Source organism: Athene noctua, chromosome 15 (genome assembly GCF_965140245.1).
Source record: "Athene noctua chromosome 15, bAthNoc1.hap1.1, whole genome shotgun sequence".
NCBI classification, from domain to species: Eukaryota; Metazoa; Chordata; class Aves; order Strigiformes; family Strigidae; genus Athene; species Athene noctua.
Window position 1 is genome coordinate 11,618,959 of NC_134051.1, and position 22,782 is coordinate 11,641,740.

Below are 22,782 nucleotides of genomic sequence, written 5' to 3' on the forward strand. Positions count from 1 at the left end.
CGCAGAGTGCCACCGCCTGCCGGTGCCTGCGGGGCCGCCCCACCCCTCGGGCCAGCCGTCGGTAAATCAGAGCGGACCCGTTTTGTGCCGTTCGTGGCCGCCTTCCCCCGCGGCGGGGTCTGAGGGGGCGCGGCCGTTCCCGGGGCGCCGGAGCTCGCCCCGAGCCGCGGTGCGGCCCTTGGCGGGGGTCGGGGTGGTGGGTGCCCGTCAGGGGGTTGTGAGGGGCCTCAGGCGAGAGCGCACCCAGGGGCGTAAGTTTTGCAACTGTGATGGTACATCCCGGGGAGGGCAGAGAGACCTGCAGACACCTGCTGAAACCGAGATGAGGAACCTGAGGAGCTTTACAGCCGGAGCCATGAGCCAGGACAAGACCTTGTGTGGAAGAAGGGCTCCGGGTTCACGGGAAGGACGCTGAGAGGCACCTCGTCAGCACCCACCAGGGACCAACACACCGAGGAAGGCCCCCGGGGAAGCCCCTCAGAGACCCTCCCCCAAATTTTAGTACATTTGCACAATATTAACATATGCACTAAATTCCCTGGAAATAAGCAGGTACTTCTCAGAAATTAACACGAATATATTTTTAATTGTATAGAAGGACTGTGCCTTTCTCTTTCGGGGTGCACGTTAGGGGGAGCGATCCCCCGTGCACCGGCGCCGCGATAAAGAGAATGCGCCTCTCAGTGCTGCATCGGCGTTAAGAGGTTTGTTCCCGATTTCGGTGACGAGGAGCGCGGCGCAGAGCGGGGACCCCGGTGGCCCGCGGGGCGGTGCCGCCGCGGGGCGGGCGGCAGCGGGGCCGGGCCGGGCCGGGGGGCGGGGGAGCCCCGCCGAGTACTTAGTGGCGGTGCGGGGCGGTGCGCGGTGCTGTAGGTCCGTCTCGTCTGGCTGCCGCTCGCCATGAGCGCGACTCCGCCCGTGTTCATCGGCGCTGAGGAGGTGGAGAAGCACCTGCACCGGGCCAGTCTCCTGCTCCCGGCGCTGGAGGCCGCCCTGGCCAACTTCTCGGCCGGCGCGGCGGGAGGCGTCGTGCAGCCCGTGCGCACCGTGGTGCCGGTGCACCGGCACGGCGGGTGAGGCGGGCGGGCAGCGGCGCTGCGAGGGGCGGTCTGGCGGAGGCCCGGGACGGGACGGCGGGAGGAGGCGCGGCGCCGCCAGAGCTGGGAACGGGGGCAGCGGCAGCGGGGGGCCGGGCTGCGGCGGGCAAGGGTCGGGACGGCGTGGGAGGAATCAGAGCACCCGGAAAGGCCCCGGGTACCTGGTTACCGAGGAGCTGGTCAGTAGCCTTTGTTAACCACTACGGCGCTGTAGGCTCCCATGCTAAAGGTACATGAGTAATGTACGTAATTCTCTTACAAGGTTCCTAGGAGTCATGCCAGCTTATAGTGCCGCAGATGATGCTCTGACAACCAAGTTGGTGACTTTTTATGAGCACAAGAAGGATTCGTCCGTCCCTTCTCACCAAGCGACTGTCCTCTTATTTGACCCCAGAAATGGTTCTTTGAAAGCTGTGAGTTTTATGTATGCTTCTGCCTTCTTCCCTGTTTATGTTCTGTCAGTTCTGCCATCTGATTCTTAGAAGCTACAGCTGGTGTAAATTGGTCTGAGTTTATCTGCATCATCAGCAAAGATGTGTTTGTGCCCCATGAGCATTTGGCCTAAATCATTGTATCTTTTGTATGTGTTAAACTGTGCTCTGTCTGCTCTTTACTACTACATGTGATGTGAAGGGTATCTGATGGCTTACAGGGTGGCTGGAAGAGAGAAATGATGAAGAATAGTTTACCTTGCGTTTGAAAGGGAAAAAACCCCTTTGCTCAATAAAGAATTGATTTTCAACCATCTTAAGTTAAATCTAAAGAGATTTACAATTGTTATAATAGGGCACAGTATTCAGAGTCTGATTTGTTTGTTTAAAAAATTTAAGAATTTTTAAAGAATATTGACCATTTTCATTACGCTTTAGTAATAGTCATTATTAAAGGGCCAAAACTGGTCAGGAAAACTATATTGGTCTTTTATTCCTAAACTGTATCAGAAAATCTTTCAGCTTTTTAAGCCCCTTAATTTGCTTGTATACAGTAGCTAATGCACATCGAGGCAGGAGTGCCCCACAGTGTGTGATACACATTAAGGGAATTCTGTGGTTCCCCGCCATCCCCTTGTGCAGACCAAGACGATGCCATGAATGACTGCCAGCTTGCACTGGTCTCTGGTCTTACTGGAGTGCAGAGTATTGCAGTTAGAGCAATCTAGTCCCTGCATTGGAGAGACAGGGAAGTGCAGTGCACAAAGAGCTGTTTGAGTTACAGGTGGCTTAGCTCTGACCAGTTTTCACTCCATTTGTGTTGGTGGAATGACATGGAAGAACTGGAAAAGACAGAGAATCTGCCCAGTTTTAAACATGTGACTGTATGGTTTGTGGATGCTATAATAGTAATTACCAATTTTATATTTTTATCTATGCTCTGTAATATCACATAATTCACAAATCTGATGAATATGTGTGGTATTTACTTATATTTTCAGTGTTCATTTCAGTTTGTTTGAACTTTTTTAAAGGTCCTAGATGGGAGTGTCATTACAGCAAAACGAACAGCTGCAGTTTCTGCAATTGCTACCAAGGTATGTCTTCTGATTCCTAAATCAAAACAAATTTAGTGGTGTTATATAAATTAACTAGAAGGAATGATGTATGTGAATTTTCATCAAATCCAGCTTTAAATTAGGTTTATGATAATGTATGTACCTTCTGGGTATGTACCTTTTCTGGGGGTTTACTGAGGTGTCTTCCTCTGTCATTTTTTTCTGTTTGTTTTAACATACTGCTTTATGACTTTGGGTGATGTAGATGTGATAAATTCAATTTTGTTTATCTGTACATCTTCTGCTGTTGGGCCATGCCATGTGGCTTGCACTGGACCTGGAGAAAGAGGAAAAAGGCACATTTCCAGGGGGCAGTGTGGGTCCTCTTAAGATAGATGGTGTCCAGGATAGATGGATGACTTGTCCAGAGGCGGCTCTTAGTTTCTCTGTTGTCACTGGAAGATGTCCAGATGACTGTCCCTGTCTACAGCCATAAACCTCAGTGTCTGAAGACAGGTGAGGTGTACCTTGCTGTATGTTGATTTACATCATTTCAATTTCAATTGGAAATTGTTGGGTTTGAATTCTTTTTTAAAACTATATTTAGCTGGGCTGTTAATAGTGGGAAGAGAGCAAGTCATCATCTAGTGCACAGCAGGGTTTTAGTCCTCACCTCAAAGGATGAGCCAATAAGAAGAGGGCCAGAGCTGAAAAATACTTCTGGTTTTCACCCATCAGCTTTGCATCAGAATGAAGGCTGATCTCACCACTTCGTTAATGGCAGTCTTCATGCCAGTGTGACTCTATCCATGGCAATAGAGCTAAACTGACAAAAAATTGGAGTGAAGAATCTGTCCCCAGGAGCTTCCTCTGAACCAAGGGACAGAACAATTTACAATGGATGCCTTGGACATGAGGTTATAGGACCTCATTCATCTTAGCCAGTCTATACTTGGGCAGTTCTGACAGTTTTTACACAGTCAAGGCTCTGCTGGCCTTGAAGGAGCTTGCCTGCCAAAGGGACTTCAAGGTCAGATCCTCCACTGTCGTCTGTTGTTTTGGGAAATTTTCAGGAGTGTTTGAGTTCAGCTCATAGTTGTCATCTTGTCCTCTTTATGGCATTTGCTTTTCAAAGACCCATGCTTTTATGCAAGGAACCTTTGAAATTAGTGCTTCAGGGTCTTTCAAAGGAACACTAAAAAGAATTCTTGCTACTGAAAAATGAGATCAATGAGATTTTTTTCAATTTATTTGCAGCAGAAAAAGTAAGAGGCTAGACAATTCTAAAGCTTTTTACATAGAAGTGAGTGGCCCCAGCAAATGCATAAAGAAGACACAAGGATAGCTTAGGGCTGGATTCCAGCAGCCCTCCCTTCCTTCTGCCAAGTACTGGTGAATCACAGGCAAGAAGTAGACTAGAAAACCAAAAGCAACGATTGAAATTAATTTTAGTTTTTGTTTCTCAGAACTATCCCTGTTTTTACAATGCTTGATGCATACATATTATGGCTCTTACAATGCCAAATTATGCTTGTGGTATAATTTACGGCTTCAGTTAATTGAAAAAGAATGTTTAGTGTGGGGCTACCAGGACTAGTTTGCAGCTACCACTTTCAGCACTGATAGCTTTCGGTATTATGAGCCATGTTTTCAGCCAGTGTAAAACATCAACACTATGGTTTTACACTTAATTAGTCACAGAGGTGTAATATATTATACTAATATTAGAGAGTGCTGAGGCCCCAGAATTTGCATTGGCTCGTGCCGTTGCATGTTAAGTCTGAATTTTAAGAGTCAGAGTTCATTCCAAGACCAGAATTAGGCCAAGATGGATTTTGGTGCTATTGACACTAGCTTTTGCACTGAAAAAATTTTTTAATATATATAGTGGTTATTGAATATTGTTTTATATTAATATGAATCAATACTAGCTTTTTATTAAAAACATTTTTTGTTTAAAAGGGCTAAGGATACTGCTTTCTTTTTAGTATTTTGATATATATTTGTCATATCTGTTAATGTATTGTCCTTACATGTTTTCTTTTATATTTGATACTGTTTAGTTGTTAATGCCAGCTTTCACAGAAGTGCTATGCATTTTGGGAGCTGGTGTTCAAGCATACAGCCATTATGATATCTTCACAGAGCTGTTCACGTTTAAAGAGGTAATGAACACATCTTAACAGGGTACATTTATTTTTTTCTATTACATTTCAGGAGCACTTATAAATAATTACAGCCAGTGAAGTTGCATTGGATCTGGCTGAGATGGAGTTAATTTTCCCATAGCAGCCCTTGTAGTGCTGTGCTTTGTACTGGCAGCTACAAAAGTGTTGATAACACACCAGTGTTTTGGCTGGTGCTGAGCAGTGCTGGCACAGCATCAAGGCTGTCTCTCCAACATTCCTCCCTCACCAGTAGGCTAAAGGTGGGCAAGATCCTGGGAGAGGACTCATCCAGGACAGCTGACCCCAATGACCAAAGGGATATTCCGTACCACATGGCCTCTGCTCAGCAATTAAAGCTAAGAGGCGGAGGGGCGAGTGGTGGCTTTTGTTGTTACAACATAGGTCTTCTGTGGCCTCAGTACATATAACCTTGCTCTACTTCTGGGAAGTGCCTGGACATTGTCTGCTGATGGGAAGTAGAGAAGAAATCCTTGGTTTTCCTTTGCTTCTGTGAGTGGCCTTTGCTCTTACTTTATTAAACTGCCTTTATCTTGACCCACAAGTTTTTTCCATCTTATTTCCTCCTCCTCTTGTCCTGCTGAGGATGAGTGTGATAGAGTGGTTTGATGCGCACCTGGCATCCAGCCAAGGTCAACCCACCAAAGAATTTAAGGGATTAATCATATTTTGATATTGTTTCTACAGAACCCAAGAATACTTGAACAGCTGTAGAATTTCTTGCTCATATGTTGGCCTTTAAAAAAAAAAATTGGAAACAAAGTAATATCAGATGGCTCTTTCTCACTGTCAGAAAATCCTACTGTGTATGCTATACTTGAATAAGCTTTCTGTGACTTTCCCTTGAATATATTTATTAGAAATATTTGTATCTTATAGACACAGCTCTACAAGGAGCTGTTATTCTGGTATTACAAAACAGTTATTCAAATGTAGCTGCACACACATGAAATTTAGTTGCTTGTTTGATGAGAACATTAAAGGGGAAGAAAAAAAGCCTCACCTTTTGGATATGTGTAACTACCTACTAGAAACTGAAACAGTGTTCCATTTCAGCAGAGAAGTTCTCCCAGCTAATCTGTTTGTCTTTTTTTCCTTGAAGGTCAGGATATGGAATCGCACCAAAGAGAAAGCAGTGAAATTTGCTAATTCAGTTAATGGTCCAGTGCAAGTCTGCTCTTCTGCTCAGGAGGCAGTTACTGGGGCTGATGTGATTATAACAGTCACTATGGCAACAACACCAATTTTATTTGGAGACTGGGTAAAACCAGGTGCCCATATCAATGGTATGCTATGTTCTCATCACGTAAATTAGCACATTGTTTAGCATCAAAAACTGTTGAAAAGCAGTACTCTGCTTCTCAGAATGAATGTTCTTTCCATTTTGACTTCTCCCCTTTAGTGAGGATCACTTTTCCCAGCCTTGTCTTCCTGGCTGTCTAGAGCCAGAACTCCTGCATATTCCAGCACTGGATGTTTGCTAGGCATGGGATATGCTTTTTTTTTCCCCTAGTAGTGCATCATCTGTGCCACCATGCTGTCACCTGATGCTCACCTTGCTTTCCATTTACATAACCCATACAAACATGTTATCTCCAAAGTGATTCCTGCTCATTGTAATGTTTCCCTGGCAGCTGTCATCTTTTCTTCATGTAATTTTGTAAGCTCCTCTATTTGTTCATTTTTAGGCTGGTCACATTGATTTATGGGTTTTTTTGAGTTAAAAAGATGCAATAACTGAGTTAAGAACTTCATAATTTGACATCTAATCATGGTGAGGTTTGTGGGGGTGCTTTTTTTTAAAATTTACCTGCCTTATAATGATGTTGCAACACTATTGTTTGGAGTCTCTGGATGTGCCCACATTTGTTTATTTTATTAGTTGTGGGCCTGGTTCAGATGACCTTGTGCACTTTCTAAATAGCGTGGTAATAAAACAAAAGTGAATTGTCAAAGGGAACGATTTAAAGAAAGGTCCCACATTCCAGCAGGATCCTACCAATTTTTCAAACTCAATTTAGTCCTTTGTCATTGAATGTTGTCTGTGTTATGTCAAGGCCCGGAAGCCAGAAGTACAACCAAAATCAATTAAAGTCTACAGTCACTGAGGCGACACATACACGAAGATCCCTCTTCTTTCTTTGCCTTTTTCTTTTTCTTATTTTTTTTTTCCTCCATTGAGGCTTTTGTGCTGTTTGAAGAGGCTTTCAGCCAACATGGATTTTATTATTCCATAACCGTTGGACACTTTTAAAAAACATTTGACTACAATATAACTGGGTTTATTGTTTTTAGCTCATAACAAGTTGATAGTGGTCTTGCTGTATTTAAAAAGTTAAGCTCCTTGATTTGTTTTCAGTTGCTCCAGGTAAGCAAAAGTCCATAATCTGATCAATTTGTACTGCTTATAAGGTTACAAGGAAATAATAGAAGGCTATAGGTTTAAAAATACTAGTTAGTAACATTGAACTCTCTGTTTGGATGTGCAAGTGTTTGTTGCACAACACTTTGGTTGTCATCTTCTCAGGATAATTAAGGGATTCTTCAGATCTTGTTTTTCTCTATAGACACATAACAAACACAATCTGAATCAAAATAACTGTAACATTTGAGGCATTTGGCAATGATCTGATGAAAGACAAGGGTATAAGAGATAATGGACAAAGGGAGATGACTTTCTTATGCCTCAGCTACCCAGAGTTTGATGACAAGACTATTCTACTGACAAATCAAATATGGAATGTTTTAGGCAAGCTGTATCAGATGTTAGTTAACTCTGTTTGGAAAAAAATAAAAAGCAAAATGTTTTAATTTGACGGCTGCAGAAACAGGTTACTGATTGTCTGTAGAACCCTAAGCTTATCTTCCCTGAGTTGTGCCACCAAATGATCGAAGTTTATTCTAACAGTGCCTCTAAGGAGGAAAGAGTAATTGTCACACCTGTTTATCAGTGTCACTTTCAAAGCTGCTGGCAAAGGCTTGTTTATTTTGTTAGCTCTATGAAGTTACACATATCTTTGCGTTTCTTGTATAGATAGGAGATGATGAAAGGCTAAGCAGTGCTACTTCCCCTTCTCTGTCAGCAATATTTGGAAGGAGCACTTTGACTAGTGCACCAAAGAGTGGAAACAGTGCCAGCAAATAATCTCACTTCTGCTTCCTGAAGAGTTGCAGCTTAATGCTTCAGCAGGTTGAAATGCAAAGGCCAGTTGTTTCCAGTTGTTCTGGCTGTGCTTATAGGAATATAAATATGGCAATATAAAACTTGTCAGCAGCAGCATCTGCATGAATAGAGGTTAAGGATGCTGTACACTTTAATGAGCTGTTATTTGGAGAATTGGACACAATGTCATCGTTGACATTGGTGGAAATTAAGGAGGTTAGCACTGTATAGAAACAGGCCATATATATGTCAGCATTACAGCTGAGGCCAGGTTGAGAGAAATCCAGGCTTTTTCACAGTTGTTCAGGCATATCTTATTTTTCTGTTGTTTTACCAATCAACATGTTTTCAGTGCTAACATCAGATTATTTGTATATTATATTTCCACAATAATGTCCATTGTTACTTCACACATGTCTTTTGGACAAAATGTGGTTTGAATTTGTTTTAAACATTTCTGCCGAGTTCATCAGTTTTGTTGTCTTAGCTGTTGGAGCAAGCAGACCAGACTGGAGAGAACTGGACGATGAACTGATGAAGAATTCTGTTCTATTTGTGGATTCCAGAGAAGCTGCTCTTACAGAATCAGGAGATGTTATATTATCAGGGGTAAGACTTTCTTAAATTACGGATTTATTTTTGTGGCAATTGGCTTGCATTTGAAATGTATTGGTACCAATGATGTGGTGTACTGAAACTTTTTAGAGCATCAGATACAGTTGTTAATACTTCCCAGGCACAGGCTGAAAGATAAATTGGTTTCAGACTGAGACTTCTATATGTCTGTGCCAAAACAATGCAACCTGTGTATCAACTGTTACATGACACCGTATTACAGTAGCTTGTTTTCAGCATTGGCTTCTGTGTACAACAACAGTGTATTGTTTTTGAAAGACTTACATTTCCTGCCATGTTTGGTAGTTACAGTAAATATTTTTCAAATCTATTTATTGAAACCTTTCTTCCCATAAGATTTCAGTGTGATTGACACACAACAGGCCTCTAGAGAATGGATGACAGAAACCAAGCAGACAGATCTGCAAAAGTTTGACAGCAGGGACCCTTTTAGGTTTAATGGAGTTTTCATTTTCTCTTTTAATGTTTTTGCAGAACAAATATGATTTCCACTTTTGAGGTTTAACATAAGAGGTCCAGCTATGGTAAGGGGTGTGGAATCCCATGTGTTTTGTTGGATAAGTAACTATCTACTGTAAAAAAAACCTTACTGACTGATGAAAGTCTGTCAGCTGTTTTTCTCTGAAAACCATTCCACTCCTCTATGATTATGTTTTTTGTTTATGTATTTATTTGTTTATGTCTGAATACTGATCTGCTTCACAGTGGAAAGGAATCAGTTCTGGGAGAGCTGGATGAGTTCTTTCTTTTGAAACCACTCGGGGAAAAAAAAAGTTTTTCTCATAACATATGTCTGGATATTTTTGTTTTCTATAAATACGTATTTGTTTCACAGGCAGAGATTTTTGCTGAGCTGGGAGAGGTAGTGAAGGGTACAAAACCAGCCCTGCCTGAGAAAACAACAATTTTTAAATCACTGGGTAAGAACAACCCCTCCTGTATACAAGTTTGATGGAAAACAATGCCTTGTTATTATTAGATCCCCCATGCGTGGGAAAGCTGCTGATCATCTACAAAACACAAATTGCTGTGGCAATTCACTGTCCAGCAGAAACTAGAATGTGATTTGTGTTTTCCTTTTTTATTTCCCTTTTTATTTATCTAGCAGGATTGATGTAATGAGAAGTGATAGGAAAGCAATCAAACAATAGGAAGTAGTACATTTTCCATTTCACAGTTGTTCAACACGTGACTGCAGCATTTATTAATACAGCTCCAACCTGAATGCCCTGCTGTTATGCCTCTGGAGTCTGTCTGACCTGCAGACAATGCATCAGTGTACTGTGGGGTTGGAGTTGATGTCTGGGGCAAAGAGTGGGAGTGGTGATGGGTTACCATGCTCTGAGCTGCATGACATGTCCAAAAGGGCCAAGCTGTGATATGAACACTGAAAATTAGATTCATGCTATTACATTAACTGCATATAGCTCACCTACCAGTAACATGATGGCTATAAACTTTGAATGTAACACTATAGTTGTTCAGGATGGGGAATGATTTCTGTTCCTGTCAAGTTAGATAATTTCCTGAGTTCTCTTGTTCCCTTTCAAAGTTAAATTATTTTGTACAGCTCAAACAAGAATTGTTTGAAGGTGACTAATTCTTTTCCAGGGATGGCGGTTGAAGATACAGTAGCAGCAAAATTTGTTTATGAGTCGTGGTCAGCTGGTAACTAGAGAAGTCTACAATGTCAACGAGACCAAGAAAATTGTTGTGCTTGGCAATCTTCTGTTAACAAGAAAGGCACCTATTCTATCTGAATGTGGCCCTTCTAGAACACTCAAGAACGAAAAGTAAAATTTCAGCACTAGACTAATTTCTCAGTTTTCTAATGGCAAGTATTAGATACCTGCAGTATTACTAATAAATGTATCTCATGTAATGACAAGTATTAGATGTTTGCAGTGATACTAACAAGGGTGTTTTTACATATTTTGGTGTAACTCTGGAATCAATGCTTTTCCTCCCTAATTATTTCTGTAGCACAAGTGTGTGGGTAGATTTTATGTTTTCAGAGAAGTAATTAATACTAGAGTAGAATATATCAGCTTGGAGAATGGACTTTGGCATCATATTTGCCTGTGATGGCACTTTAAATGCATCTGTGGGTTTCAGTACTACACTGACAGTAACCTAGTCTCCTGGAAACACAGCCCACCTCTGATTCCTGGATACCCCTTCCTGTCCAACTCAGACTGGCATCTGGAGGTCATCATCCTTACTTTCAACTTCCACAGTCTCCCTTCCCTGCCCTCAGACCCAATGTTTTTTCATTTAAGAACACACTCCTGAGTGGGAGTTTATATAAATAATGACGCCTCCATACAGTTAAATTTCTGTCTGCTTTTGTAAAAGGCCTGGCTCATGAAGACTTCAAATGTGAAAAAATCTGAGCTAATCTTGTGTGTGTTTTACTGGAAGGAAACTATACATGACACATCTCTTAGTACATAAGAAAGAAATACTTTACTGTGGGGGTGGTGAGACACTGGCACAGGTTGCCCAGAGAAGCTGTGGCTGCCCCCTCCCTGGCCAAGGCCAGGTTGGACGGGGCTTTGGGCAGCCTGGGCTAGTGGAAGGTGTCCCTGCCCGTGGCAGGGGGGTGGGACTGGGTGATCTTTAAAGCACCTTCTCAGCCAAACTGTTCTGTGATTCCTGGTGGGATATAGCCATTTTCGTATTTCAAGGAGTCACCCAAAATATGAGTGTTAAAAATGTGTTTTGATTTAACTTACCTGTATTCAGTGGAGGGATTTTTTTTTTTTTAGTAATCTATGGTGTTTAAGTTATTTTTCTAAGCTTCTTGAAGGTTGGAACTGTGCAAATTCATTTCAGTAGGATAAACTTCAAATATACAGGCAAGTGTTTTCAGCTTGGCTGTACCATGGATCAATTGGTAATTGTTCTTTTATCCCAGTGGGTATTTGCTGGGGCAGGAATTGCCATGATCCTTTCTTGGCGGGGGAACCCAGTGATGTTCTACATAAGGAAAAGTTCCAATTTTGTGCTGTTACGCAACTGCCTTATAAAAGATTGAGCATCTGCTGAAAAATAGCTATTGCCCTGGAAACGAATTTCTGTCTCAGGCTGGAGTTGTGCCTAATGAAATTTTATTTCTACTTACATATTATTTCATGCAGACTATTAAGTGTTTCTTCACTTTCTGGAAGGATTAGAGGACATGGTCATACTATGTTGATGGCAGTATAATAGAGTGGAGCAACAGGACAGAAGTTCAGAAGCAGTTAGCATTAAAGCCCTTGATGGTGAATAAGTATAGAAGAGGTTAATGAGTACAGTGTGTGTGTGATATAAAAGTACAAATTATAAGCCTGGTGTAAACTAGTTGGAAAGAAGTAGTAAGTGGCAGAGTTTGTAATTTTCAGTTTTAGCATGGAAGGGTACCAGACCAGTAAGTGAGTAGGGCCAAAGGATGTGTTTGTGTGGGTAGAAATCTAACTCCATTGATCTTGTTTATATCAGCAGAAACAAGGACAAAATTTCTCTATAAGACTTTGCATTTTTTAATTGTAGCAAAATAACTTTTATTTTTACACACGTCTCTTCTTCTTTGTTACTTCTGAAGTGTTCAGAAATGTACGTGTTGACTTAACCTGTTACTTCAGTGATAGAGAACTCCACTAGGCTGAGACAGACGTGACAGCCACCGATGTTCCATGATTCAAGAACTTTATGGAAACTTGCACTTACTACTTAAGACAATATTATCCCAGTTCTGCGCCTGTGTAAAACAAGGTTTGTAACCTCAAGTGAGACACAGTGTTTGGGAAGAAGACAAATACAGTTTATCTTCACATGTACTCTTCTACAGACTCTGTGTTTTAAAAGTAGATGGAATTAGTCTAAAAACCTGGGCCTGAAAACCCACAGTGTTCTCAGCTTTCACTGGCAATAGAAGGTTCTGGGAGCCTGGCTTCAGCATTGCACCTCTGAATTCATGAAGAGGATTTGTTTCATTTACAATGGGAATTGCTTGGATGCCATCTTTTAGATTTTTTTTTTTTTTGAGGGGAAATAATAGCCTTAATTTATATGTTTCTTTCTCTTACAATTCAGAGTCTCAAGAAATTGTGTAACTTGCCTTTATGTTAAAATTAAATAGATATTGCTGTTTTTCTTTGGCTTTCATTTTGTTGTCCATTACTTTTGGTTTGGGTGGTTAGGTTTTTGGGGGGTTTGGGTTTTTTTAAAAGTGGAGGAAGAAGGTATTCAGGTTGTTGCTGTGACCACTCTTCCAGTAAATGTGATCACTGAATGTAAAGGAGAAAATTAGTTAAGACTGCTCTGCTCCACTGTGATACTCAGTTTTGCAGTCATTATTGCACGCTGCACATTCCTTCCTCTTGATATCTGTCCAGTGCAAAGTATTAAATCCTTAAGTAAGGAGAATTTTTTACTGGTCAGGGCTGTGATTATGTGAGATCCCATGGTTTTATGGTTTGGATTTGGCTTGAGCTATACGATGCCACATGTGATAGAAATGATGCTAGGGAGTCAGATCCAGGATTCACTAATTTAAATACTCCAAATTATAAAGGAAGCAAAGGGATTCTTGAAAAAAATGTGGAAAACAGCAAAGCACACAAGTGGAGAAAACTGAAATATGAGTGTTGCTTTTAATTATTCCTCCACCCCCGCTCCCTTTTGTTCCATATGGCTGCTTTATATCAGAGGCCAATTTCCAGGACCAGCCTGCAAGAAAGAGACTAGCACTATTGCACTTTTTAAAAAACCAGTTATTTTTAAAGGGTATATATATGGGGGTTGATTCAGTTCCATTTTAAAAAAAGTGTTATGTGGGATGCTCTGAGGCCTCTTATTCAGTCTCTAGCTAAAGTTCCAGAAGGACAAGGAACTCATTCCTGTAGATCTTGGGCTGTATCTGCTAGCTCCACAGAGTTACTGTGGATACCCAAGGACATAACAAAACATGCTGGATGCTTGTGACAACTCAGTCAATTTATATGCTATTATCTCTGGTTGTTGGAGGTCACAAAAGTCATGCAGATTTACAGATGAGTATGCAGAGAGGCAGATTTCGGTGCATTTTAGAGATACTTGGGGCCTATCACAGAACAGTTCCAGCTGTTATTGGACGGGTCCTCTGTGACTGACACCACTCGCTGATGTTTTGATGGTGTGTTGTGGGCAGGTCACAAGCATTTGAGCAGGTGAAGAATCACAAAATATGGCAGTATTTGACTGAGAATAGTAGGATTTAATAATTAAAAATCCTCTCATCACATGCCTTCAAATATGTAAGATTCATCATTTCCTTCTTGCTTTGTTAAACTTTTGGGAGTTCCTTAGCTAAAATTAAAACAACCCAGCAGGTTAATAACACAGTCTGGGGGAATGCTGTCTGATTTAATTACTGTGCTAAGCACAACAGTCATTTAAAGTTGTGCAGAACAGGACTCTGATGTGACTGCTTAATAGAAGAAAATATCAACCTGATGAAGTACAGGAATCCAAGGAGGAAAGTATGTGGTATGAAGTCCAGCCAAGAAAAGGAATTATAATATACAAATCAAAGTAACAAGAAGATGTGGAAAGAAGGAAGCATGAAAAAGTAGACTCTTAACTAGGATTAGTGTCCACAAATGTGGTATACCCCTAAGGAAAAAATGATAGCTGTCTTCTGGAAAGCTGTAAAAAGAGATTTAAATATAAAAGTCCTGCTAATTATTGCGTCTCTAAAATCCGAGATCTCAGCCAGAGCAAGACTGCTACAAGCACCTTATTAGATTCACAAAGCTCAACAGGAGTGATTAGTTCATATTGGATAGTGCTGTCTTCCCAAGGGAACAGCCTTGAGAGAGATGAAGGGAACCCTGCTGTGAATGCCTCCAGACAGACTGTAAAGAACAGGAGCTTCCACAGAAGCACAGTCTCGTTTTCTTTCTCTTTTCATGAGTTGCATGTGTGTGTTACATGCAGTTTTCAGACTGAGGCTGACAACAGCCAACAGAAAATGCTGGCTAATAAGAGTTCTGGTTTCTCAGACTTCAGATGGAAAATGCACCCTATAGGAACCAAGCTGAGGATATGCCAAAATACATCCAAAATGTTGAAAATAAAACCTCAGCTTCTTGTAGTTAAAAGTATTGCAGTCTTGATAGCATTTAGGGCCTGATGGCTGCTGGCAACTGGGTCCAGTGAGACAAGATGAAAGAATATACAACCCACACCAAACATCTCCTGATGAAATAGTTAATATATTTTTTAAGTAATATCAATACAGTAGCAAAACACTTTCCTGACAAGAACATGAAACTTGCTGTAAATTAGTCTTACTTACATTCATTCAGAAGCTATTAGAGTCAATAAGCCATAACTGAAACCTAGATTCAGGTGCTATTTCTAACGTATCAGTACAGGGAAGGGCAGTTTGTAGCAATCTAACAGAAGTGAATGGAGAAAACAAAGTTCTCAAGCTTTGGGAATGCTCTTTGCATTGTGGTTTTGGAGAAGAAGGGAAGGGCTTTATTAAGAAATGTAGTGTCGCTTACCTTCACTAATATTTTATTTTGACAAGAAATCCAATCCACATAAGCAGTTCAGGGATAAAAAGGTTTAAATCTGTAGTTTTGGGGGTTTTGCCTTCACATTATTTCTTTCTGGCAGAATATGCTTGAAATAATATCCTGTGTACCGCAGCCATCCATCTAGAGAGAAAAATCTTTGTCCTTGCTAAAGCAATTGGTAACCTCTGCCTTTTGCTTTAGCAGATTTCTGAAAAGAATTGCATGGTCTTTGGAAGGAGAAAAATAATCACTCAGTGTGCATGTTACAGCAACAGGTATTCTAATTTACAAGCAAGTATCTACAGTCTTTCCAGGGTTCTTAAGTGCTTCTTTTCTTTTACTCACAGCATTCAGGACTTTCTTTCTTGGCCCAAGCTCCATCTGAATGCTTTGTAGATCTTCATCAGAACACAGCATCAGGGCATCTAAATCAATTTTTTCCCTCATAAATACTGGAAGAAACTCATCTAGCATCTGTGATGCCAGAAATACCTCAAGGGGTGTGTTCTCTGCTTCTTCATCATCCCAAAGGACTTCTTCCTCATGCCAAGGGATATCAGCACCATTTTCAGCATCATCTTCCCTGCCATTCTCAGCGTTTTCATACTGAAAGAGCTCACTGGACATTTTAAAGCTTATACTTTCTTTCTCAGTAGATGCATTTCCGGGATTTACATCTGCAGCCAAATTCCTTCCAAATACAATCTTGCCAAGACCTGGCCTCTTAAAAATGGAGAGCTGAGTGTCACTGTCAGAAAAGTTTTTATCTCCGATGTCATCCTCCTCTCTCTCATCGAACAAATGCATCACAGTTCTCCTACCTGCATCATCCTCTTGGTCACTGCTTGGTGTTTTCTGGCTTCTTGTGCTGTCAGCTGTCTTTTTTGTCTTCAGTTTGAGGGTATCTTTCAGATTTTTGGAGAAGGGACTTGTATTTGAAGCAAAGAGAGTAGGCAACTTTACTCTGGAGTGGGTCCCTCTGGAAGAATTTACTGTGCCAACCTTTTCTTTCATATAATTCCGGTTCATTTCATGCTGGTGTTTCTCTTGGCGCTTCTCACATTCCTTGATTTGCTTCTCCACATTCCTCTGGGCCTGAGCTTTGAGTTTGGAGACTTTCTTTGGGTTCAGCATGTTCTGCTCCGTGGCAGCTTTGTCCAGGATTCTGACACATTCGTTGCGGTCTCTGTTGGCAGCCACCTCCAGAGGCGTGCGGAGGTCATTGTCCAGAGCAAATATATTGGCACCGAAGTTGATCAAAAAAGAAACACAATGTATGTGACCATTGCAGGCAGCATGGTGGAGAGGCGTGTTCCCCCAGATATCACATTTGTCCGGATCACCTCTGAGAAAGAAAATAGCATACAGTGAGCTGGACATATGCAAGCATAGCACGGCAGGGGGCTTGAACAGACACTAAATGTTTAGCTCAGCTTTGCTATGAGGAGTACAGCCCAATGAAAATCAGTCATCTTAGCTCCATCCTTCAGAATGGTGCTGGACCTACACGAGCACTGAGTTTGGCTGCATGTGTGGCATAAGCTCTGATTCCTGCCTGTTTGTGAATTACGCAAGCTCATTAGGGCTGACTGTGACTGCATACGCAACTCCCCATAACAGAGCCAGGCTATTCCTTTGTGTCATCCCAGGGTCTGGCAGGGCTGCTGGCAGGGCTTGCTTTGCTCCCTGCCAGTCTTACTGCCTCCTGCAACGGGGCAGAAATAAGCAGCCACCCGTGTGCAGGCAAGGGGCTGCAGCTCTGACTGCTTTGCTGCTGACAGCTCAGGTTTTGACTTACACTCATTAGAATTAATGATATAACTGTTACCATAGCTTTTGTGTGGAATATTTTAAAGGCTTTCGGTGATTCTTCCTTTTTGCATATCAAATGCAGGGACAATATTAGGAGGATTCGTCACTGGCCACAGTGATACATATTTAATGAGCCCATGCAGTAACTTTTTGGTATGTAATAGGTAAATGATTAGGAGTAAAGCCCTGATTACACATTTGTCTCTATTGCTATTAGATTAAGCTCAGATAGATGCTGTTGTTTTCAACTCTTTTGTTCTCCTTAAACTGCTTTTGCTCATGGGGTTTGAAAAGCAGAAGCTTATTTGAAAATAAAATACCACATCTTTTCAATTGAATTTAAAGCCAGTGAAAAGTACTGCTTTCTTTTTAACTCTTGCACTGGCTTCGCACAGAACTCTGCTGCCTGTGGATGAGAATCAGCTTGAATATTTTGATGCATATTTGGCAGGATCAACATTAGCAATGTTCAGAACCATCCTGTGATCAATGGCCAAGGCAGCCACAACAGCCCAAAACCTTTCATAACTTCAGACCCAGAGGCCAAAGTTACGAGGAGAATCTCTACTCTTGGGAGTTTAAGGCTTTCAGTGTCTTGGGAGATTTGTTCTATGGCAGCTAACTATGAATGAAATGGTACATCCTATCACTAAATCTCCTTCAGACATTGACCTTTGGCTTTGGGTATCTCTGAAGAAAAGCACTAACATATTTGTTGAGGGGCAAATCCGAAAAAATCCTTCGGCCTGAAATGCCACCGGCAAGAGAGAGGTCAGGGGTCCCTGCAGAGCTGAGACACAGAGCTGCTCACATTGAGAAACAATAGCAAATCTGAGTGTGCCAGGCTGCGAGGATGCAGGCATTTCTACAAGGAGGTGGCAGCTGAGGATCAAAGTTTCTCTACTTAGACATATGGAAAACATGTGTATGTATTTCTGCTTTTGTGGTTCTGCCCTGGGGAACTGCCTGACTGTGGCTGAGCATGCCAGATTCCTCAACTCCCACATTAGTGAACAGGCTGCTTTACCCAGAGCCTTGTGAGTGCTGGGTCATCCATCCTCCCTCAGGTCCCTTCACAGCTGTTTGTGGTCTCTTTTCCCCCTGGAGCCTGCCAGCCTTTGAATCTCAAACAAATGACAAACTAGAGTGTCTGTTCCCAGCTCAGTGGGACTCTGGATAAGCTTTGACATCTACTTTGGGTTCTCATACTCCTATTTTTCCTGCTTTCCCAATAAAGAGGCTCACACAAAAGAGAGCAGATCTGCTGCTAGGTCTTGCCTTTGTTTATGTACCTGCAAATCAAGCAGCGAAAACATCTCTTGATACCTGGGAAGATAAACTATTTCAAGATGAAAGGGGCTTACTGTTAGTATTGCTACATTTTCCAAGGGCTGAATGCACTGCAAACTTCAGAGTCCTAAAATCTGCAACCACCCTGAAGAAAACTATCCTGTATCTCAGTGCTTTTGTCAGGAAACCTCTTAAAGGAAAGGATAAATTTGTTAAAAATATTTAAAATACTTTCTCACAAGAAAACATTAACTGACTGCAGAACAGATTGAACATCTTCTAGAATTCAGCTTCTCCCAGGAAAACCGGTGAGACTACAGCCATATCTTTGACAGCCACAGCTTGCTGATTGTGTCAAGAAATCTTGGATTAAAATAGAGGTGAATGTTTGAAGACTTTGAGGGTGGTACTGTTCCAAAGCTGTCCTTTACCAAGAAAAAGAGTTAGAACTACATTAAGTAACAAATACATAGAAATTCTGATCTTTGTGTCATCCACCATGACTTCTATCAATTGATATGGTATAAAACATATTTTTCGCTCAAATTTTGAAAAAAAAAAAAAAAAAAGTTATTTGTTCCTTAGCTAGTTGTTCTGTTTTCTAGGTGTTCAGAGACAAACCTTTATTGACTCTGGATATTTCCTTGGAGCTGCCTTAATTATATGAGTTGAAAAACTGTCAATCTATTTTTGCTTCTCCTGAGGACATAGCAATAACCATGCAGTCCAAAGGTCTTTTTTATTGTGTTATTACAGCCACACCTGAGCTCAGTGAGCTATAGAGCAATCTATGAAAAACCTATTTTTATTCCATATTGTTAATTCTACGTTTAATAAAAGAAAACTCAGATGCATCCATATAATTATTCAACTTTCCCCTCCAATCTTCTTTAAACTATTGTTATTGAAAATACAGGTCAACTTAATCTTCATCTCAGCCCAGAAAGAACATTTTATTAACTGTATCTCCACACAAGAGCAGATGTTCTTTTATTAGGTCTTATTACAGATCACAGCTTAAAAGGTAGACTCCAAGCAAGAGAGTACAGAGGGTGGGGAGGTAATTACCTATTCAATAATACATTTTAAGCATGTAGTACATTCAAATGATACCAAACAGAAATACTACTATTAGAAAATAAACCTGTAGAAAACCTTCCTTTCCTTTTTTTTTTTTTTTTTCTGATTTACAAGGATCATACCACATCTTCTGAAACAGTATTATACTTTTTAGCATGATGGTAATTGCTAATACTATAAAAAGCAGAGAAATAACAATTTTAGATGTTACTGTCTCAAAACTATCAGTTGTGACTTGCCTCTGGAAAGCATTAAATCTTCACAGGTGTCTACTAACTGCACTTTGGAAGCAAATGGGAAGATTTTTTGCTAAAAATGTTTAAAACTATGCTTTTCTCTACAGAGCCTGTTTTCAAAGATTTGTTATCATCAAAAGTTGTTGGCCAGCTTCTCCTCCATTACAGCGAAGCAAGGTCCCAGATTCCTGCTCCTACTAACTGCTCCCTGCAGGCTCCACATATGAAATGGTCTCGCTGATGCCGATGTGTCTTCACCACCCACCCGTACAGACCTGCTCACAGGTTCTGGGCCTAAACCATTGCAAATGAAGAGAAACAGTTCTTGGCAATGCATTGAAAGAAATGACCAGAATTTTCAGCCTTTTGGGTCTGAGGTCATTGGGACAATAGAAACTTGATGCACTAATTAGAGTTCTGAACCACAAGCTTTAAGCCATGGAGGCTGATTAACTTACCCCCTCCGGCATATGACTTCTAGAGCTTCTAGATACCCATGGTATGCTGCCAGAAGGGTTGGTGTCATCCCATCTTCATCTGAAGTATTAAGGTCTTTCCTAGTGGCTTCTTTCAAGAGGTCCAAATTGCCGTCGGCTGCTGCTTTGTGATATCTACTTGACATTTTCAGTAACTTCTGGTTTCCCAAAGCAGCTCTGGACGATATTCAGACTGTACAGTCACCCTTCCATTACAGGGATAGTTCATTAATGATTACATGGTGAGACATTCCCGTGAGGATGGAAATGAGGAGGCAAAGTTCATCCTAGCACACAGCTCATCTGGAGCTCTGCATACATAATAAGGCAATGGTAAGGTGAATGCTTTCATTTTCTGGAAGGTGGCTCTGCTGTTTACCATTCATTGCATATTTGACTACTTAAAGGTAGAGGGGATTCTCTCATCTTCTCTGTGTCTTTGCCCAGCTGTTCTGGGAAAACTTCAAAATGACCGTGAACTTCAAAAAAACCTTCAAAACAGTGTCAAAAGGCCATGAATGTCAGTACGAGCAGGTTTCACCCTAAATAATAAAGTATCTCTGAGTTTTGAAAGGATGAAATGCACAAGCAGTTACCTTTACTGCTGAAGTCCTTTGTAACCTATTGTTTAGTGGGTTTTGCTGCGTTTGAAAACAAGCCTCTTCCCCCACTGACCTGGGCATGTCCATGAAGCTGTTTCATGTACACAGATTGGTTAGTGGATGGAAACGGACCTGTCAGGACCAGGGTGGTGTTTGGATAAAACCTCCAGCGTGTCCACAAGTCACAGCTGGCAGAACCTCAGCTTAGTGTGTGATCCTTTCAACCTCAAATAGCATTTCATCAGAGGATCTTAAGGCACTTGGCAAATATACTTTCATCTAGCAGGTATTGTAATCTCTGTTTTAGATGCAAAGAACGTGCAGCATTTCCTCAGGGTAGCAGAGGGTATTCAAGAAATGGAAATGTGATGGGCCTGCACCCACTGCCCCAGCCTGCACACTGTGGTCCTTGCCTGAGAATAGGTCTGGTCCCCATCTCACATAACTACTTCTTGCTTTAGAAATTACTTCCCCTGATTTCAGTGGCATTAAGAGCTACCTCTGTGAGTAGGAGATTATAGAATTAGACCTTAATTCTAATTTTTAGGTTCAAAGAATTACTAAGTGAAAACCATGTAAAAGGTCAGTTTTAAAATGGCATCTGAGAAGAAATCAGTGAGAGACTACCTGCTGCTTAATAAAATGCTGCAGGCTATCTGTTATTCTGGTCACATTCACAACAGATGCCAGATAAATGTTACTTTTTTGTCAAGCTGTTTTCTATGACTAACTGAATTAACCTGTACCTTAGAGAATCTACTCTCCTCAGTTAGCAGTGAGGTTTTGTTGCTCATTATGCCCCTGGTACAGAAGCAGTAGCAATTGCAAACCAACTCATTGCCCAGAGTTGGTGCAATTACTGAATGGAGTGCCACCTCATTTACTTCCCGTAATGCCACCCATGTAACACGCCAGAGACCTCTCCAAATGGGCTTTCTCTCTTAATTATTTTCTCAGGGATTGAAGAGCTCTCCAGGAACAAACTTATACCAACATTTTTCTTCCATGAGGACAAGGAGAGTCAGTCAGATCCTGTGACAGGTTTGAAACTTTGAATAAACAAGTCTAGGTAGGACTAAACCTAAGCCCTGGTTTTCCTTCATGTCATGCACAGACACAGGTATCCCTGGTGATATCCTGCCATCTCAGGGCGGTGAGGAAGGGCTGTGCTTCACCCAGGCCAACCTCCGTCCCTGAATGAGAAGACAATTTTATCCTCAGTCCTTTTTCAAGTTCCCTGCACTGCCATCAGTACTTTTCTAATCAGAAATACAGTCATTTATTCCATTTTCTATTTAACCAGGCTCAGCACTGAGTTAAATTTACAGCTGCTAGAAAAAAATAGCTGTTGCAGACTGAAGACAGGTAATACATATATCTATGTATCTATATATATTAGATCACTGTTTCTTGATGCCATTGAATTTTATTTCCTTTACTGGGTAGTGTAAGCTTTTTTACTCTCAAGAGTGTAGAATGATCACCAAGGCAAGTACTGCATATACCACCAGTGCCTGGTAGAAGAAGGAGACAGCATTTTTCTTGTATGTTAACATTTCACATTGTTAACTACACGCACAGAAGTGAGTTGGTGGCAAAAGAAACCTTTTAATTTTCAAGATTATTAATTTCTGCTACAGCAGTACATTAATTTTCTTTTCTGTTAATTAATTCAGCACACAAAGTGTTGATCTCAGAGTGATTTTTATCATCTAACATCTGAAAATACTGATTTTAAAAGAAAGTTACTTTATATGATGCTAAGTGGGAAATTACTGTTCCAAGTTTTACATAGAGGTAAAGCAAAACCCATGTCAATTGGAGAGAAGCTCTAGCACTTTGCAAGCTTTATTATTATTTACATCACAAAAAAGAAAGAAAAAAGAAAAGACCAAACAAAATCTCCATCTGTTTCTAAACTCCTGGTATTTGTTAATCTTTGTCCCATCCAAAAACCTCAACTTAAAATGCGTAAGTGATTCAACATCAAATGAGCTAAATTTCTCAGCCTGAATGGGGATTTTTCTTTAAAGACTAAACCTCAAAATTGTGAACTCCCTGAGCAGTTAGAATGAAGCTTTTCTTTTTGGGTTTGAAAAGAGCTTCAAAACCATTCCACTTCCAATTGAAATGTCTTACCAGGCTCAGGAGAAACTCTGATGTGATG

General features: G+C 41.1%; 2 protein-coding genes across 3 annotated transcripts; one reads left to right on the plus strand and one right to left on the minus strand.

Annotated features, from left to right (window-relative positions):
• The first annotated feature begins 54 nt into the window (after positions 1-54).
• Positions 55-12,736, plus strand: CRYM (crystallin mu). 2 transcript variants are annotated; one of them, XM_074919539.1, is made up of 8 exons: positions 55-552; positions 1,360-1,510; positions 2,563-2,625; positions 4,650-4,751; positions 5,875-6,058; positions 8,423-8,544; positions 9,407-9,491; positions 10,183-12,735. In XM_074919539.1, the coding sequence occupies exons 2-8, from the start codon at positions 1,373-1,375 to the stop codon at positions 10,245-10,247; spliced, it is 759 nt and encodes a 252-aa protein (XP_074775640.1). In that variant the 5' UTR covers positions 55-552; positions 1,360-1,372; the 3' UTR covers positions 10,248-12,735. The 2 variants fall into 2 exon arrangements, with proteins under 2 accessions (XP_074775640.1, XP_074775639.1); XM_074919538.1 differs by lacking the exon at positions 55-552 and adding an exon at positions 842-1,073 and having other exon boundaries at positions 10,183-12,736.
• A 2,668-nt stretch (positions 12,737-15,404) lies between these two features.
• Positions 15,405-20,159, minus strand: ANKS4B (ankyrin repeat and sterile alpha motif domain containing 4B). Its single transcript, XM_074919524.1, has 2 exons — positions 19,996-20,159; positions 15,405-16,464 (listed from the first exon to the last, which is right to left on the minus strand). The coding sequence occupies exons 1-2, from the start codon at positions 20,157-20,159 to the stop codon at positions 15,405-15,407; spliced, it is 1,224 nt and encodes a 407-aa protein (XP_074775625.1).
• Between the last annotated feature and the right edge of the window lie 2,623 nt (positions 20,160-22,782).

Coding starts and splice junctions, on each gene's coding strand:
- CRYM (XM_074919538.1), top strand. CDS start 901: ATGAGCGCGACTCCGCCCGTGTTCATCGGCGCTGAGGAGGTGGAGAAG. Junction 1,511..2,562: donor GAAATGGTTCTTTGAAAGCT/GTGAGTTTTATG, acceptor ACTTTTTTAAAG/GTCCTAGATGGGAGTGTCAT. Junction 9,492..10,182: donor AACAATTTTTAAATCACTGG/GTAAGAACAACC, acceptor ATTCTTTTCCAG/GGATGGCGGTTGAAGATACA.
- ANKS4B (XM_074919524.1), bottom strand. CDS start 20,159: ATGTCAAGTAGATATCACAAAGCAGCAGCCGACGGCAATTTGGACCTC. Junction 16,465..19,995: donor GAAGTCATATGCCGGAGGGG/GTAAGTTAATCA, acceptor TTTCTTTCTCAG/AGGTGATCCGGACAAATGTG.